Source organism: Aplysia californica, unplaced genomic scaffold (assembly GCF_000002075.1).
Source record: "Aplysia californica isolate F4 #8 unplaced genomic scaffold, AplCal3.0 scaffold00741, whole genome shotgun sequence".
NCBI lineage: Eukaryota > Metazoa > Mollusca > Gastropoda > Aplysiida > Aplysiidae > Aplysia > Aplysia californica.
Window position 1 is genome coordinate 86,349 of NW_004798011.1, and position 15,750 is coordinate 102,098.

The following is a 15,750-nucleotide window of genomic DNA, read 5'->3' on the forward strand; positions in this document are numbered from 1 at the left end:
CTAGTCTCAGTAGCCGACGAGTCGACATTCTCCTCCACCACACAACTAGTCTCAGTAGCAGACGAGGCAAGTGACCCTACCACACGACTTGTCTCAGTAGCAGACGCGTCAACATATTCAACCCCACAACTAGTCTCAGTAGCCGACGAGTCAACATTCTCCTCCACCACAAAACTAGTCTCAGCGGCAGACGAGTCAATATTCCCCATAGCTCAACCTTCCAGTGTTGAACACGACATAGCTTCAACCCTCGCACTTAGAGACACACTTCACCCCACGCTCGCTGCAACACCCGAGCTAGCTCCCACAGTAACGCAAATAGATAATGATAATAACAATATGTACTCTGTAGATAGCGTAGGGGAAGTTCTTGAACCTTCTAGAATATCACCCCCTGCGTCAATCGCTGCCACGTCCACCCGCTACAGCACGATAGCGGACGAAGACGATGATGCCGTGATAGAGTCCTCCCAGAACCTTCTACAACTTTCTCTCCTCTCTCCAGCCGCAGGTGAGAGTACCCCGGGCCCTGGCGATGACGTCACGGTTATGTCAAGGACGGTCGCGCTGCCGGCGTCGTTTGTCTCGGGTTATTCGAGCAGCCTGTCCGACCAGACGGAGGTCACAGAGGTCACGGAGGTCAAGGAGGTCAGTGTGAGTGAGAGTGTGTTCCCAGTCACCCGCCTTGTTTCCCTCGCGGCCACCGAGTTTCTGAGTGCGCATGACCTTGGCCTTGACCTGTCTAACAGTGGACTCGGGTCCACGCATGCCAATACTTTGTCTGTTGTGATGCCGTCAGAATTTGATGCATTGTCCAGCATGTTTGATAGTGACCTTTCCCTTTCAGTGAGTCGTACAGGTGAGGAGGTTCTAGAAATCTCCACGAGCTCTCCGATGTCCAGTTCTGTATCCGGACGTCTCCAGTCTGAAGACCCAAGTGTACCTGAGAATACAATTCTTTTAGGAAGTAGTGTACCGCAGAAGCAATCTTCTCTGAGAGTAAGTGTAAGTGAAGAAAACTATGGTCAACCTCAGAGTAGAACAAACATACAAGATTTGCATGTCTCTACTTCACGTGTTCTGAGTGAAATTGACGCCTCGACTGCACATTTTTTGAGTGAAATTGAACCCTCGACTTCACCTTTTTTAAATGAAATTGACGCTTCGATTTCACCTGTTCTGAGTGAAATTGACCCCTCGACTTCACTTTTTTTGAGTGCTGTGAAAATTCTCACTGACTTTGACATGCCACCTCTGACCTCCTCAGTAGATCCTGAAGGATTGTCTCAGAGCCCGTCATCTTTGACACTCGTGTCCCCCAGCATGACTGCACCCCTTCCCCTCAGCCCCATCTCCTCAGACACTATCGAGAATTCCTTGTCTCTGAGCTCAGCAGACTCGCCCACAGCGGGGACGCCCTCTCTCCTCGTCTCGGCAGATAGCGATGACGTTCTACGCGCCTCAAATACTATGTCTGTAGTGCACGAAACGAGTCCTCCCCTGCATGCCCCTCCCCCTAGCCTAGATCTTTTCACAACGAGTGCTGCAGACAGGCCTGAGTTTTCGTCTGTTGCTAACTCGGACGATGACGCAGAGGGAGAAACGTTAGTGACACCGACCTCAATGTTTTCTCTCCTAGATTTGGAACAGTCATTATCTGACTCAAGTGATTCAGCTTCCTTGCCAGAAGTAAATACGATTATAATCTCCTCCAAAAGTGCCTTACTGCCATCAGCGTCTGACGCGACATCGTTCCTTTCAGACAATGATTTTCTTCCCGCCTCTCAGTCACCGACCCCAGGTCTGTCTGCCCCCGCCTCACACACTGTCCACGTGTCCCCTGTGTACTCACAGACTGACATTGCTGGCGGTTTATTCTCACACGTTTCTCTCACCTCCGAGGTCCAGGATACCAGCACGACGACCGGTCTTCTAGTTGTTCCATCGTTATCGGAAGCAATCTTCGCCACTTTTGATCCCACGGACCCACAGAGCTCGCTCTACCTGACCCCTAGTCAAGCCACCAGTTTGACACTGAGTTTCAGTTCACTTGACCTAGCCCCAAGCCAAGTGACAAGTTTGTCACTGAGTGACAATCCATTCGACCTAGCCTCTAGTCAAGCAACAAGTTTGTCACTGAGTGACAATCCATTCGACCTAATCTCTAGTCAAGCGACAAGTTTGTCACCGAGTTTCAGTTCTGTTGAAATATCCCCCGTGTCTGACAGCTCAACGGATGTCATTTTCTCCGATGATGGTCTGTCGTCCTTCAAAGAAAGCCCGAATTCCTTTTCAACAACGACGGTTCTTCCAGATGACGTATCAAGTGCTTTAGCCGAGCAAAGTGATTTCGTCGTCTCTGATGCAGACGTGACGGACACCGGGCCTAGATCGTCTGAGAACCCCAGGCCAAGCCCCGATCTGCAGACGTTCTCGTATTCACAAACGCCTGATGTACCCAGCCTAACTGCCCAGGCCGCTCTTCAAGATGTCAGCCAAACGGTTTCTTCTCCGCAAATTGCTTCATCTGGAGATCTTGCTCAAAGTTCAGACGTAAGTCCTGATATCTCCGCCCCCGCAACCCCAGACCCCAATTTGCATTCCTCTTTTGATTCATCGCTTCAAACAGAATTGGGTTTAACATTTTCTTCGATTGAACTTTCACCGACTGAGGCATCCGTGAGTGAGACACAATCACAACTGAACGTTCTAGCTAGTTCAGTAGAGCAACTAGTGAGTGCAATATCAGACTCTGGATTGTTACCAGCTTTTTCCTCTGTAAGTCGCGGTCCAAGCAACGGTTTTACATCTGTGTCTTCTAGTTCCGACGACATTCTAGCAGCTTCTGCCTTCTCAATAACAGATTTGCTAGCTGACCGATCGACCACAGATTCTGTATCGGACTCCACAGCTTTTCAACCATCACAGGACTCACCAGATGGACAAACGGCTCCCATATTGACACAAGAACCGTCACTGACACAAGAACCGTCACTGACACAAGAACTGTCACTTACACACGAACCGTCACTGATACAAGAACCGTCTCTGACACAAACGCAAGATGGCACACCAGCGTTACAGTCCTCGCCCGACATGGTGTTGACTTCCGGCGTCGCTGTGTCAGCTTCTTCCGGTCAGGACTATGAGTTGTCGGACCTCTCTGTGTCCGATATGTCAGTATCGGTTTCCCTCAGTGACCTAAATTTGCCCGTGACCTTTGACGATTTCACCGCCACCGACTCCATGAACCAAGTTCCGGCGACTATAGCCTCGGGCCAGCTTCAGCCATCCATGTCCCTGGACCTTGAGTTTTCAAACACGTTTTCTGATAACGCGCAGTCTTCACTGGTCGCGAGCCTTGACTCTCCGACGCTCACTCTGATGTCAGTACCTAGTGTGCACTTTGACATCGACTCCTCAATGACCTTCATAACGCGAGACTCAACACAAACGGTGAGCGTATCAGAGACGCTTCCTGCGCCCTCCTCCGGAGTACTGCCGATAGATGTCTCCTCATCGTATTCGTCTAGTTACCTTGATGTGTTGTCAGCAAGCCCTGACTTTCCCTCTACAACCGGGACATCTCAGGATATGTCGCCAACATCAGCGCTACCCGCGGTGTCCAGTGACGTCAGTCTCCCTGAGATCCCGGTGTCGCCGAGTGGCACATATGTAAGTGAACTACCTACAGCAGACGTAACGTCAGGTCTCATGCCAAGTGACGTATCAGAGCTCCCGGCTGATGACGTGTCAATTTCTTCCACCTTTGATGGGTCCCCGCAAAGCTTACCTGGTGACGTTCTGTCTCAAGCCTTAAGTTCAGCGCTCGAGTCATCGACGCCGAATTTGGACTTCACCTCATCGAACATTTTGCAATTTGAATCCCTTTCCAATCCAGGGTCGTTTCCGTCATATCATGAAGACTTGTCGGTCACCAAAAGTTTGCTGGATGTTGTCTCAAGAAGTCTGCCGGAGGATATTGCAACAATAGTTCCTAGCTCTAGAGATACATTCTCAACATTGACTTTTTTCTCTGCGTCATTACAAGAATCGCTACTGGATTCATCCTACAGCCGCCCATCCTTGCCATCGAGTGTTTCCGCATTCATCCCAAGCTTGGACGTGGTCTCACTGAGTCTAAAAGATGATGTCGGAATGTCTGTGTCAAGTCCTCCCGATGGCGTCTCAACGTTGAGTGAAAACTACGTGCCATCACAGGAATCTCAGCTTGAGTCTGTCTCGAGTTCTGCGACATTTTCATTCCCAGTTTCCCTAGATGATTTCTCTGGCACACTAAGTGTTGGTACGATCTCAGCGAGCGTAAACAGCGACGCTGTGATGTCGGTTCTAAGTTCAAGAGAAACGAGCACGACATTTAGATTTGACTTTCCTACTTCGCAGTTTTTGTTGATTGATTCATCCTCGCCGAGCGCCGCTGTCTCAGTGCCGCCATTGTCACCGGAAGTAACGCCATCACCCCTGTCCCCGGATAGCACACTCAGATTTCCCGACGACAGCCAAGCGTCATCTGTCTGGTCCTCCTCGGTGAGACCGTTCTCGGATTTCGCTACGGTGGACGGTGTTGATTCAACCATGACCCCTGTGAGTATATTCCCCACGCCAGTTTCTCTGGAATCTCTGACGTCAACAAGAGCTGGTACCATTGCCTTCATCTCTGATGATAATATGTCCTCACAGGTTTCTTCTGACGCATATCCATCTCTCGCTCCATTCAGCTCTGGCACGGAGACCGACTCAAGCACGTTCCCCACAGAGCTACAACAATCAACGATCTCACCATCCGCGTCTGTCATTCCAGACTCCTCGTCCTCTGAGCCTCTCTCCTCAAGGAGATCAGACGAGTCGGCGGCGTTGTTGTCGTCACTTTATTCTACTTCATCGTTACTCCCATCGTTTTCGGAATCATCGATATATTATGTCCCCCTCTCGTCTGACCAAGCCTCACCACCACCACCATCATCATCACCATCATTCCTCGACCTTCCTTCAAGCGCCCTGGCTACGTCACAAGATCAAGCATCCCCTGCCCTAGACTCCGCCCTCCCGCCTGGCTCCGCGAGTCCCCCCACTGTCAGTGTTTATAACTCTCCCACAATGCTCACCGATCTCCAGGTTTCTTCCTCCCCAGCCTCACGACAGTCTCCCGAGTTCTCCCCAAGCTCAGGTTTCTTGACCACGACAGACCAGGTGGGTGCGGACATTGTCCACTCGTCCTCTCCTGTTGTACCGCATGACCCCGTCTCCTCTGACACTCCCCCCTCCCCCCGTGTATCTCTCGGCCTTGTGTACTCTCTAACAAACTCTGCCCTCGCCGGAGACGATCACCAAACGTCTCCCGGCTTGCACGCTGTGTTTTTTTCCTCGACTGTGGATGTTTCATTTCCTGTGAGCATGCTTGACCCCTCCCTCTCTACTGTTTCCAGATCTGATGTGCATGAAGATTTCATTTCTCCTGACTCTAATCTATATGAATACGCTTCCAGTAGTATTTCTATTTCTAGCACTTTTATTGTACCCTCCGAATATAGTATTCTGCACACAAATACATTTTTACCTTCCTCTGACGATGTTTTCAACGCACTAACCGATTCATACCTGGCTTCTGAATTTATTACCTATACCGAAGACTTTATTGTATCCAGTAACCTTCTATCGCAATCTGTGCAAACTGCACCTTTTCCCTCTACCATAGACATCACCGACAAAACCCGGGTGAGTACGTTTGTGTTAGAGACCTCTAGCGATTCGTCAGTCTTTCACCCCAGCTCAGTGCATGAGCCAGCCACGCTGACCACTTCGGAGTCTGCACTTTCCTCACTGGGGGTTCTGGACTTAGACAGTATGGTTCTAGATTTGGACAGTATGGATTCGCCTCAAAGTTTTTCACTTCAATCAAGTCAGAGTTACTTTCAAATCAAGGAGTCAAATTATGAAACGCAATTAATTTACTTAGGAAAAACTTTAAGCACGCAGAAGGAAGGGCCGCTGGAGACCGCGTCACATGTGGTCAGTGACATATACACTGTAAGACAGTCTGTCCAGCTGAGTGAGAGCTTGTCTATGTCAGAAGCTAACAGTATATTTCTAGAAAGTGATCAGTTAATATCAACTATGTCTCCTTCTTTCAGTAGTGAATACTTTTCTAATCTAAGTCTCGAAGAAATAACAGAAGGAACCAGTATAATAATATTTCTGTCGTCTGACACTATAAGTCCACCTTTTACATCTCACACGAGTGGAAGTCGAGCAACGGTGGTCAGTCTCGGTAGTGTGACGTCAACAGTGACCTTTGACATCGTCGATTCGTCTCTCGTATCAGACGTGAATGTCACGCAGCTCGTAGATTCCCCGGTTCCGACAGAGCGTGTGTCTGTGTCGTCTGCCGGTATCGGAAGTACTGTGTCGTCTGCCGGTGTCGGAAGTACTGTGTCGTCTGCCGGTGTCGGAAGTATTGTGTCGTCTGCTGGGTTTGGGAGTACTGTGTCGTCTGCCGAAATCGGAAGTACTGTGTCGTCTGCCGGGATCGGAAGTACCGTGTCGTCTGCTCATGTCGGAAGTCCTCCTCTGTCCGACTTACAGGGTGGAAGTACCCCGCTATCCGACCTTCTGCTGTCCGACCTACTAGGTGAAAGTACCCTTCTGTCCGACATACAGGGTGGAAGTACCCTACTGTCCGACCTACTCATATCGTCAGAGCGTATGTCTCTGTCGTCTACCCTGCTGTCCGACCTACTCGGTGGAAGTACTCCTCTGTCCAACCTTCTCACCCCGTCAGAGCGTGTGTCTGTGTCGTCGGCTGGTATCGGAAGTACCCTGCTGTCTGACACAAGCGGGGCCTCAGGACTGGATGTATCCGGTCTCTACTCAGTGGAAGAAGCTGGTGAAAGTCAAAGTTTGATCCCCGTGTATTTGAGCTCCGTAAAGACGGACGATTTTCCTGGGATGTCGTCATCAGCAAGTTATGTGCTCCCCAAAGACAGTGGATTCGATTTTGATCCTTCGTTTTCCGCATACCCGACCACAAGTTCGTTATCATTTACTCCGGACATCAGCTCTGTTCCTACTTTCTTTGAAAGTCAGAACTTTGACAGAACGAGCTTACCCTACGAGTTTGTAAACACGCAGAGTGATTTAGAGACTGAAGCAAAAAGCCGTGACGTGTACTTGTCTGGGCCACCGTCTGAACACACGGTGATCTTGACCTTCGACACTGTCACTGACACGTCAGATGATTATAGCTGGCAGATATCACGTGACACCACCGTTCCTGATTTATTCTCCAACCAGTCACCAGGCACAGTTCAGCCACGCGCCACTTCACAGTTGTATGACGTTGATAAGTCTCTGTCCGACTCGATAGACGTGTCTCAAATATTCCAATCATTTGACGACTCGGAGTTGCTCACAGAAAAAGAAACATTTCCCGATAGTTTTGAATCTATTTTTAGCTCAACGGTTGGAGAACTAGGCGACTCAACAACAAGATCTGTTCAGTCGAGTTTGGATCTGTCTACTCACGCTGTGCCGTCTGGAGATATCGTGAGCGCGGATGTCTTGTCTACTTATAACACTGACCTGAAAGATTCAACAACACTGTTTCCCAGCACTATGGGGTATAGACATAGTTCCTCCCAGAAATATCTCGAGACCCGCTTTCACTCTATCTCTAAACTTACTGAAACGTCCTTTCCATATAGTTCTGATGAGTCAAACTCTGTCTCTCGTCTAATCAGTTTTTCTTATGACCCCTTAGAATCCACCCCCTCTCTGTTCTCTATAGATCCCCCTGTATCAGGAACATACTTTTCAGACTACTTTGAATCTTTCTCTTCACAACTGAGTACAACAAAAGCCATACCCAATACTTTTATGATACCAATGCCGACATTTGATGAGCCTAGTGGTTATACCTCAAACAGTGTTTTCTTTAGCTTCGAGTTTCTCTCAAACATGTATGATAGTGATACTCCCAGTGCTACTGACGACACCAGAACATTAGTTACGACATTTGACAACAGCGAAAGCTTAGATCCCTCTCCAAGCTCTATCAATTCACTTGATGACTTAACGAGTTTGTCTTTGACCTTGCCTTACATCTCAGACCAGCCTCAAAGCCTCAACACGGCGCAGTTTGACAGATTTTCCAGAAGTCCTCCCAGCAATGAGATAGATGTGACGTCCTTGTATGTGGAAGATTTGAGCACGTACCATTCACCAGACCTCGCCGATAGTTCGTCACAACTGTCGTCACCGAAGCCGTCCGGAGATTTCCACCAGTCTCTGTCTGCATCTGACGGTGTGGTTATCATGTCTCCTCCTAGCTCCGTCCTCGGAATCTCCTCGTTATCAGAGGGAGAAAACGGACATGTTTCCCTGGATGGAACCGGATACTTCTCAGAGTCGTTCGATGGAACCGGATACTTTTCAGAGTCGTTTGATGGAACCGGATATTTATCAAAGTCTTTTGATGGAACCGGATACCTCTCAGAGTCGTTGAGTAAAACTGGATATTTCTCAGAGTCGTTGGATGGAACCGGATACTTCTCAGAGTCGTTGGATGGAACCGGATACTTCTCAGAGTCGTTGGTTGAACCGTCTTTTTACAGAGACATGACGACGCGAACTGTCCAAGTGTCTTATACTGTAGGCGCCCACTCCCAGATTTTTGGATCTGTCGATATGTCCGCTAGTGCTGCTTCTCAGTTCGCTGTCCTAGATGGTGGGTTTTCATCCTTTACCGGGGACATGGAATCATCGGCATTGTCTGGATCCTCTCTATTATTGCCATCGCCTCTAGATGTATTTTCTTCTTCCCCGTCTGTCTTTGACGTATTCAGCGCTGACCGAACGTCAGACCTTGTGTCACCGACCCCGATCTCCGACGCTCCATTAACACCTTCTCTTCCGTCAAACGATGATGTCACCCCAGGATTGTCCCAGGGTGAGGTACAATTTACTGTGACTGTGACTGGGCTGGATTCCGGGCTACCTCAAACATCTGCTGTGCCTGAGTCCTACTTTGAGCGACTCTCGCTAACGACTGGCGACCTGGCTGGCTCATCGATACAGTTCGGTTTTTTCGATACTTCCCTTACACCCTCGATACAGCTCAGTTTGTTCGATGTTTCCTCTACACCTTCGATACCGCTCAGTTTGTTCGATGTTTTCTCTACACCATCGATGGAGTTTGATATGTTCGATACCTCCCCTGCACCCTCGATACAGTTCAGTTTGTTCGATACATCCCCTACATTCTCGATGGAGTCTAGTTTATTCGATACTTTCCTCACTCCCTCGTCTCTTGCCGTAGAAACAGAGTCAGGACAATTTTCTGTCACCTCATCTTTGTCTGAGTTATCCATAATTTCTGTAGACAGCTTCTCAGAAACCACAAGTCCTCTAGTCAGTTATGTAGACAGCTTTAGAAAAACGATGAGTCCTCTAGTGAGTTCTTTGGACAGCTTTAGAGAAACGTCAAGTCCTTTCGTGAGTTATATAGACACTTTCACAGAAACGACAAGTCTGCTGACCTCTGCCGTGTCGCTGCTTCAGGGAGGTCAGGACAGCGGAACTGTTGACCCTGGTTTATCTGAAGGCGGCTCAGCGTTACTGTCTCCAACAAGCCAACCTGCTGTAGAGTATAAATCTGAAGCCCTCAACGTCCGTTCGCTTTCTGACGCCGTATTTCCTAGCTTTTTGGACTGGAGTCTTCATCTGATTTCTTCTCCCAGCACGGGCGTGATTCAGAGCAAAAGTCTGCATGTCGCTATGTCGGAGAGTGGTCTTGACACACAAGGTCATATGACGTCATTCGGTGAACGTTTGGCGTCTTCCAGTGGAACACACGGCTTCTCTACTCAACAAAGTGGGTACGACAGTGTGGGAGATTTCTCATCGTTCCAATCTAGGTCCCTAACTTACGACGACGGATCAAATCTCGTCTCGCATGAAAGTGGCTCGAGTCTCACTGACCGATTGTTCACCGATGTTAGCCTGTATGTTACCTCAACCCTTACAAGAACACTAGCGGAGTTGTATGTTACTTCAACCGTTACAAGAACACCCGCAGAGTTGTATGTTACATCAGCCGTTACAAGTACACTAGCGGAGTTGTATGTTACATCAGCCGTTACAAGTACACTAGCGAAGTTGTATGTTACTTCAGCCGTTACAGAAACTCCCTTAGAGGCGTCCGTGTCTGGTGAGCTGACAGCCATGTCCCCCCAGAGCCAGGCTACCCCAGGGCTGACCGGGACTGCCGTGTCGGCGTACTACTATCCCACTTCCAAAGTCTTGGAGGAGCTTTTGTCTTCTGAAGAGCTTGGGATATCCTCCTTGTTTCCTTTACCATCTTCATCTTTGTCTGACCCGTCTGTTTCCGACCAGTCTGTATTTTACCCGTCTCTCTCTTACCTGTCTATATCTGACCCGTCTCTTTCTGACCCGTTTATATCGGGCCCGTCTCTTTCTGACCCATCTATTTCTGTTCCGTCTCTTTCTGACCCATCTATTTCTGACCCATATATTTCTGACTCGTCTCTTTCTGACCCATCTCTTTTTTACCCGTCTCTCTATTACCCGTCAATATCTGACCCATCTATTTCTGTCACGTCTATTTCTGACTCGTCTCTTTCTTACCCGTTTATATCTGACCCGTCTCTTTCTGACCCATCTCTTTCTGACCTATCTCTTTCTGTCTCGTCTCTTTCTGACCCGTATGTTTCCCTTAGCGTTACTCCCACTACCATGTCTGGTGACGTCCACTTGTCGGACTCCCGAGGAGACTCGCTCTCTCTGGTCAGTGAGTCGCCGTCCTGGTCCGTGACGTCCACTCACGCTGATGGTCAGTCTTACACGACCATAAACTGGAGTAGTGACGCGTACACTTCAGGCTTATCGCAACACAGAATGTCATCCCTAGACCCTGAGAGTGTCACTCTACTCACGCACCTGTATGGATCTTACAGCTCACAAGAGTATGATTCTGACGTCACACAAGCGTATGGCTCTGACGTCTCACAAGTGTATCAATCTGACGTCACACAAGTGTATGGTTCTGACGCCACACAAGTGTATGGCTCTGACGTCTCACAAGTGTATGAATCTGACGTCACACAAGTGTATGGTTCTGACGTCACACAAGTGTATGGCTCTGACGTCACACAAGTGTATGGCTCTGACGTCTCACAAGAGTATGATTCTGACGTCACAAAAGTGTATAATTCTAACGTCACACAAATGTATGACTCTGACGTCACACAAGGGTATTACTCTGACGTCACACAAGTGTATAATTCCTACAGCATTACGACCACCGATTCACAATCTGGTATATGGCACTGGGAAACAAACAGTCTCACAAGGTCTTTGGACACTTACAGCGAGACTCCTTCTCTGGCTAGTCATTCTGCGACGGCTGCTTCAGCCTTTAGTGACGTCACCAGTGACGCTATTTTGTCAGTGGCTAGTGACGTCACTAATGAAAATACGATGTCTGCCCTTGCTCTTTCTGTCATAAGTGACGGCAGCAGTTATATGACTCCTTCAGCCGTTAGTGAGGTCAGCAGTTATACTATGATGTCAGCTATTAGTGATGTCAGTAGTTACATGACTCCGTCAATCGTTAATGACGTCAACAGTTACATGACTCCTTCAATCGTTAATGACGTCAACAGTTACGTGACTCCTTCAGTCGTTACTGGCGTCAGCAGTTACACTATGATGTCTTCCGTTAGTGACGTCAGTAGGTACACAAGTGATTACCTCTCAAGTCCCCTGTGGGAGCACGACGACACCGCGTCTGGACCAACACCGACTCCGACATTCCCCACCTCTGATCCCCCACACTCCCAGCAGTCACAGCTACCTCTTTCCGCCTCTTTTGAAGACCTGTCGATGTCTCTCTGGATATCGCCGTCGGAATATTCTGGAATCGCCAGTAGTAGCCTCACCACGCCACTGAGTGACGCACGCGAGTCTGTGCCGTCTCCGATGGACTCGGATCTGTCACAACCGGATTTATTCGCTTCCCCGTCGCCAACACCACAGTTGGCCACACACTCAGGGGGAAAATTCCTAACGTCGTTACACAGTGATAGATTTGAGACTTCGCTAGGTTCTCAGCTTCTAAGTGTAGATCTGAGCTCTGATGAACTGTTCCAAGCAACTTCCTACAGTGATAGATTTGAGACATCGTTAGGTTCTTCGCCACTAACTCGATATCTGAGCTCAGATGAACTGTTCCACGCAACTTTCTATAGTGACGGACTTGAAAGTTTGCTAGGTTCTTCTTCGCTTCTAAGTGTATATTTGGACTCTGATAAAGAGTTTCAAGCATCTCTTTACAGTGGTGCACTTGAAACAACTTTAGAATATTCCCCGCTTTTTGTGAGCTCTTACATCGACTCGTTTATGCAAATTAGCGGAACAACGACTGTTGGTTTCTCTGTCTCCGCTTCAGAAACCTACTCACGAAACTCTGCCCTCCGGACCACAGTGCTGGGGGATGTGTTGCGCTCATCCTCTCTCGTGAGATCCCCGGTGCAAGTCAGCCATGTTACTCTGTCTGGCACCCGTGAGTTCTCCGGTCTGACAGACTCGCTGAGAGCTGACCCCACTGTCTCAGGTCGGCCCGAGTCGAGTGACCGGATTCTTTCTCCTTCACGTGTGACAACAGGGTCGTCCTTCCTGACCTCTCCCCCTTCACCTGTCGTGATGAGAACGTCCTTGCTGATTTCTCCGTCAGCGCCCCTCCCATTAAACACGGCCCTTCCATCAACCACGGCCCCTTCCCTCCCATCAGCAACGCCCCCTTCCCCCGCGAGCCAGTCTTTGCTCAGCCCCTCGCCTCTGTCTACGTCATCTCTTTCACTTCCTTCAGACAACTCTCTTCTCTTAAGTCCTCGCCCCTCCCTCCTCCTCCTCTTGTCACCATCTAGTGATGGATCTGAACCCTCCCCATCCTCCCTTCTCCTCCTGTCACCATCTAGTGATGGCTTTGAACCCTCCCCATCCTCTCTTCTCCTCCTGTCACCATCTAGTGATGGCTTTGAACCCTCCCCATCCTCCCTTCTCCTCCTGTCACCATCTAGTGATGGCTTTGAACCCTCACCATTCACGCCATCATCCGTGGCAGAAACCATGCCCTCTGTATCGACCCCGAGTCTAACAAAACAGCCACCGGACGTGGTAGCCTCATCCAGTTCTCCGGAACTCCACACGCTGTTCACGTCATCCAAAAGCCAACACGACCTTTCTATGACCTCTGGGAGTTTTTACAGCTTCTCTAAATCCTCCATCGACTTTGAAAGCACTCCCACCCCCAAGTATCAAATTGACAGCTCTGGTTTCAACGATCTCACTTTGAGTTTTGGGAGTGCTCCCGAATCTATTTTTGAGGACTCATCATCTTTAGTCACAGAAACATCTAGAACCTTGAGTCTCGAGAGTGTCGTCGGGACTTCTTCGCCGTATGGAGACTTTCTCAGCGAAACCCTTGACATGACGACGGGGACTGCTGGTCCCTCGGTAGGCCTACCTTCTGTAGCCAGTTCTGTGTCGCACGGCGTCAGCGTAACGTCATCACCAGTTGAGATGGCCACCACACGCGAGGAGTTGGGTTCGAGTCCAGAGATTTCAGCAGGTTCTCTCCTGTCTCTCACGCCGTCCTGGGATGTGTCGGTGTCTTCGCGAGAACCTCTGGCCTCGCTCACGGCTCAACAGTTGCTGCACACACACTCGCAGATACTGGAACTGACTTCACACTTAGAATCATCTGAGATGGTTACCCTTCCTTTCTCCTCTTTGACCACAACCACCACCGTTTTCTCTATATTATCTCTGCCTACCACCACTGTCTTTTCTACATTTTTTTGGCCTACCACAGCCGTCTCTTCTCCATTTTCTTTGCCTACCACCACCATCGCCTATGCTGTCTCTTTGCCTACCACGTTCCCCACTCCCTCTGCCCCCAGCACTGTGCCCCAGTCTCTGTATGTTGTATCAGACACGACTGGAAGTCCCTTATCCCTCTCAGCCCCCACCCCCGTGTTGCCCTCCCCTATGCCCTCGTCACGTGTATATTATTCTCTGAGTGACCATGATTCTGTTAGCCTTCCGCAAACCCTGGAAATGACGTCACCATCAGACGTGGACAAGGTTAGAATGAGTACAGAATTCTTCTGTGTAGAAATTGTGTGCATAGACCAAGAGCTGAATGAACAAGCTCACGGTAATAGAAATAAATGGTGAAATATTATGATATGATCAGATAATACACTGAAACTTAATGTGGAATTATGTAGACAAAATTCTTTGTCATGCTAACGTTCTCAACTCTGCTTAGAATGCTCTTTATGTCTTTGGAAAAAAAACCCTTTTTGTAAACGTTTGTGATATACTTTAATGCTGTATTTGATAACCAGGAATAATATAGATTTAGGAATAAACATTATGGTTGAATTATGGGATTATATTGCAAATTATAATCTTTGATACAGTTTCTATTTTTTTAAATTTCGTAAATGTTCTAAGGCATTTGCAACGCAGTAAGATCATAGTATTTTAATGTCGTTGAAGGTCCTGCTATGCACGCAGTTTCTTATTGTCTGTACGATGTCATGTTTTATTGTACAGCTTTTACAATGCACGCTTGCTTGACATAACCACAAGTAGCTTACTCAGTATCTGCGTACATTCTGTTGCTTTCTCATTGTTTTATCTATTGTATTTGATTACTAATATATACCCCCCACCCCACCTCACCCCTTTCTGTATTCATCTGACACTCATAATATAACTTTGCATGGCTTCTTTGAATACACAAATACGTTAAGCTCGTCTCTGTTATTTTATAAAAGCTTCTATATCGTTTGTTGGGAACATTTTCCCCGAATTCACCGATCGTTTTTCATTCTCCCTTTAGCTTTTTTACTAACACGGTGCATTTTTAGTCTTTCCCGGTTCTGGTTTCTTGATTTGTTCATGGACCAGGGACCTTTGGTTAAGTTAACTAACACTGAAAATGGTGAAATGGTATTAGTTTAACGCTCTTATCAACTAACTAACACTGACTCGGGGCAGACTAAAGGCATATTATACATGTACAATGTGACCAGAAATGTTGTTTTAGTTTTGTACCTAACTCTCAATGCATCCCTGAGGAGTTTTGCCTCCTTTTTCGACCCACCAACAGTTCACGTTGCTTTTTGAGGACTTAAAGGATATAATTTCTGTAGGCTAGTGTGGTGCAGTCATAGATGTACACTATAGGTTTAAAAGGAGATAACTATAGGGGTGCAGTAGGTTACAAACGTGTCTCGTCAGGTAGAAGTTCGAGCACAGACTTCAACAACGCAGTGAGGGGGGTTAATCTTCTATTGTTTACCGCTCAACAATTCGTTTACCGAAATGAAGTATGTATACAAGTAGACAATAGAGTTGTTGTGTAAGATGACTACTACACAGTAGTTAGTTTCCTTCACATGCCTTTGTGTTCTAGAAAGTTTAGAAATAATTCTTCACGTGAAAGAACTTCACTAGGTCATCTGTTTCATAAAGTAGACATCGTCCGCTTCTTTTTTCGTTTATGCAATAAGATAAAGTTCACAGTTACTTTGAAAGCCTCTTGAAATGACGCTGTACGGGTAAGTGCAGATAGAGTAGACATAATATACGTATAGGAAAAATTTATATATAGTATATCGAATAATAGATTTAATATATCTG

The 15,750-nt window shown here is 47.9% G+C and overlaps 1 protein-coding gene across 1 annotated transcript in view; it reads left to right on the top strand.

Moving 5' to 3' along the window:
• The window catches only part of LOC101850206 (mucin-17), a gene marked incomplete in the record, with an annotated part of 71,313 nt that overhangs the window by 12,769 nt on the left and 42,794 nt on the right, over nt 1–15,750 (top strand). The window contains 1 exon segment of the mRNA XM_035972563.1: nt 5–5,211. Within this exon segment, the coding sequence (XP_035828456.1) occupies nt 5–5,211 (5,207 nt within the window).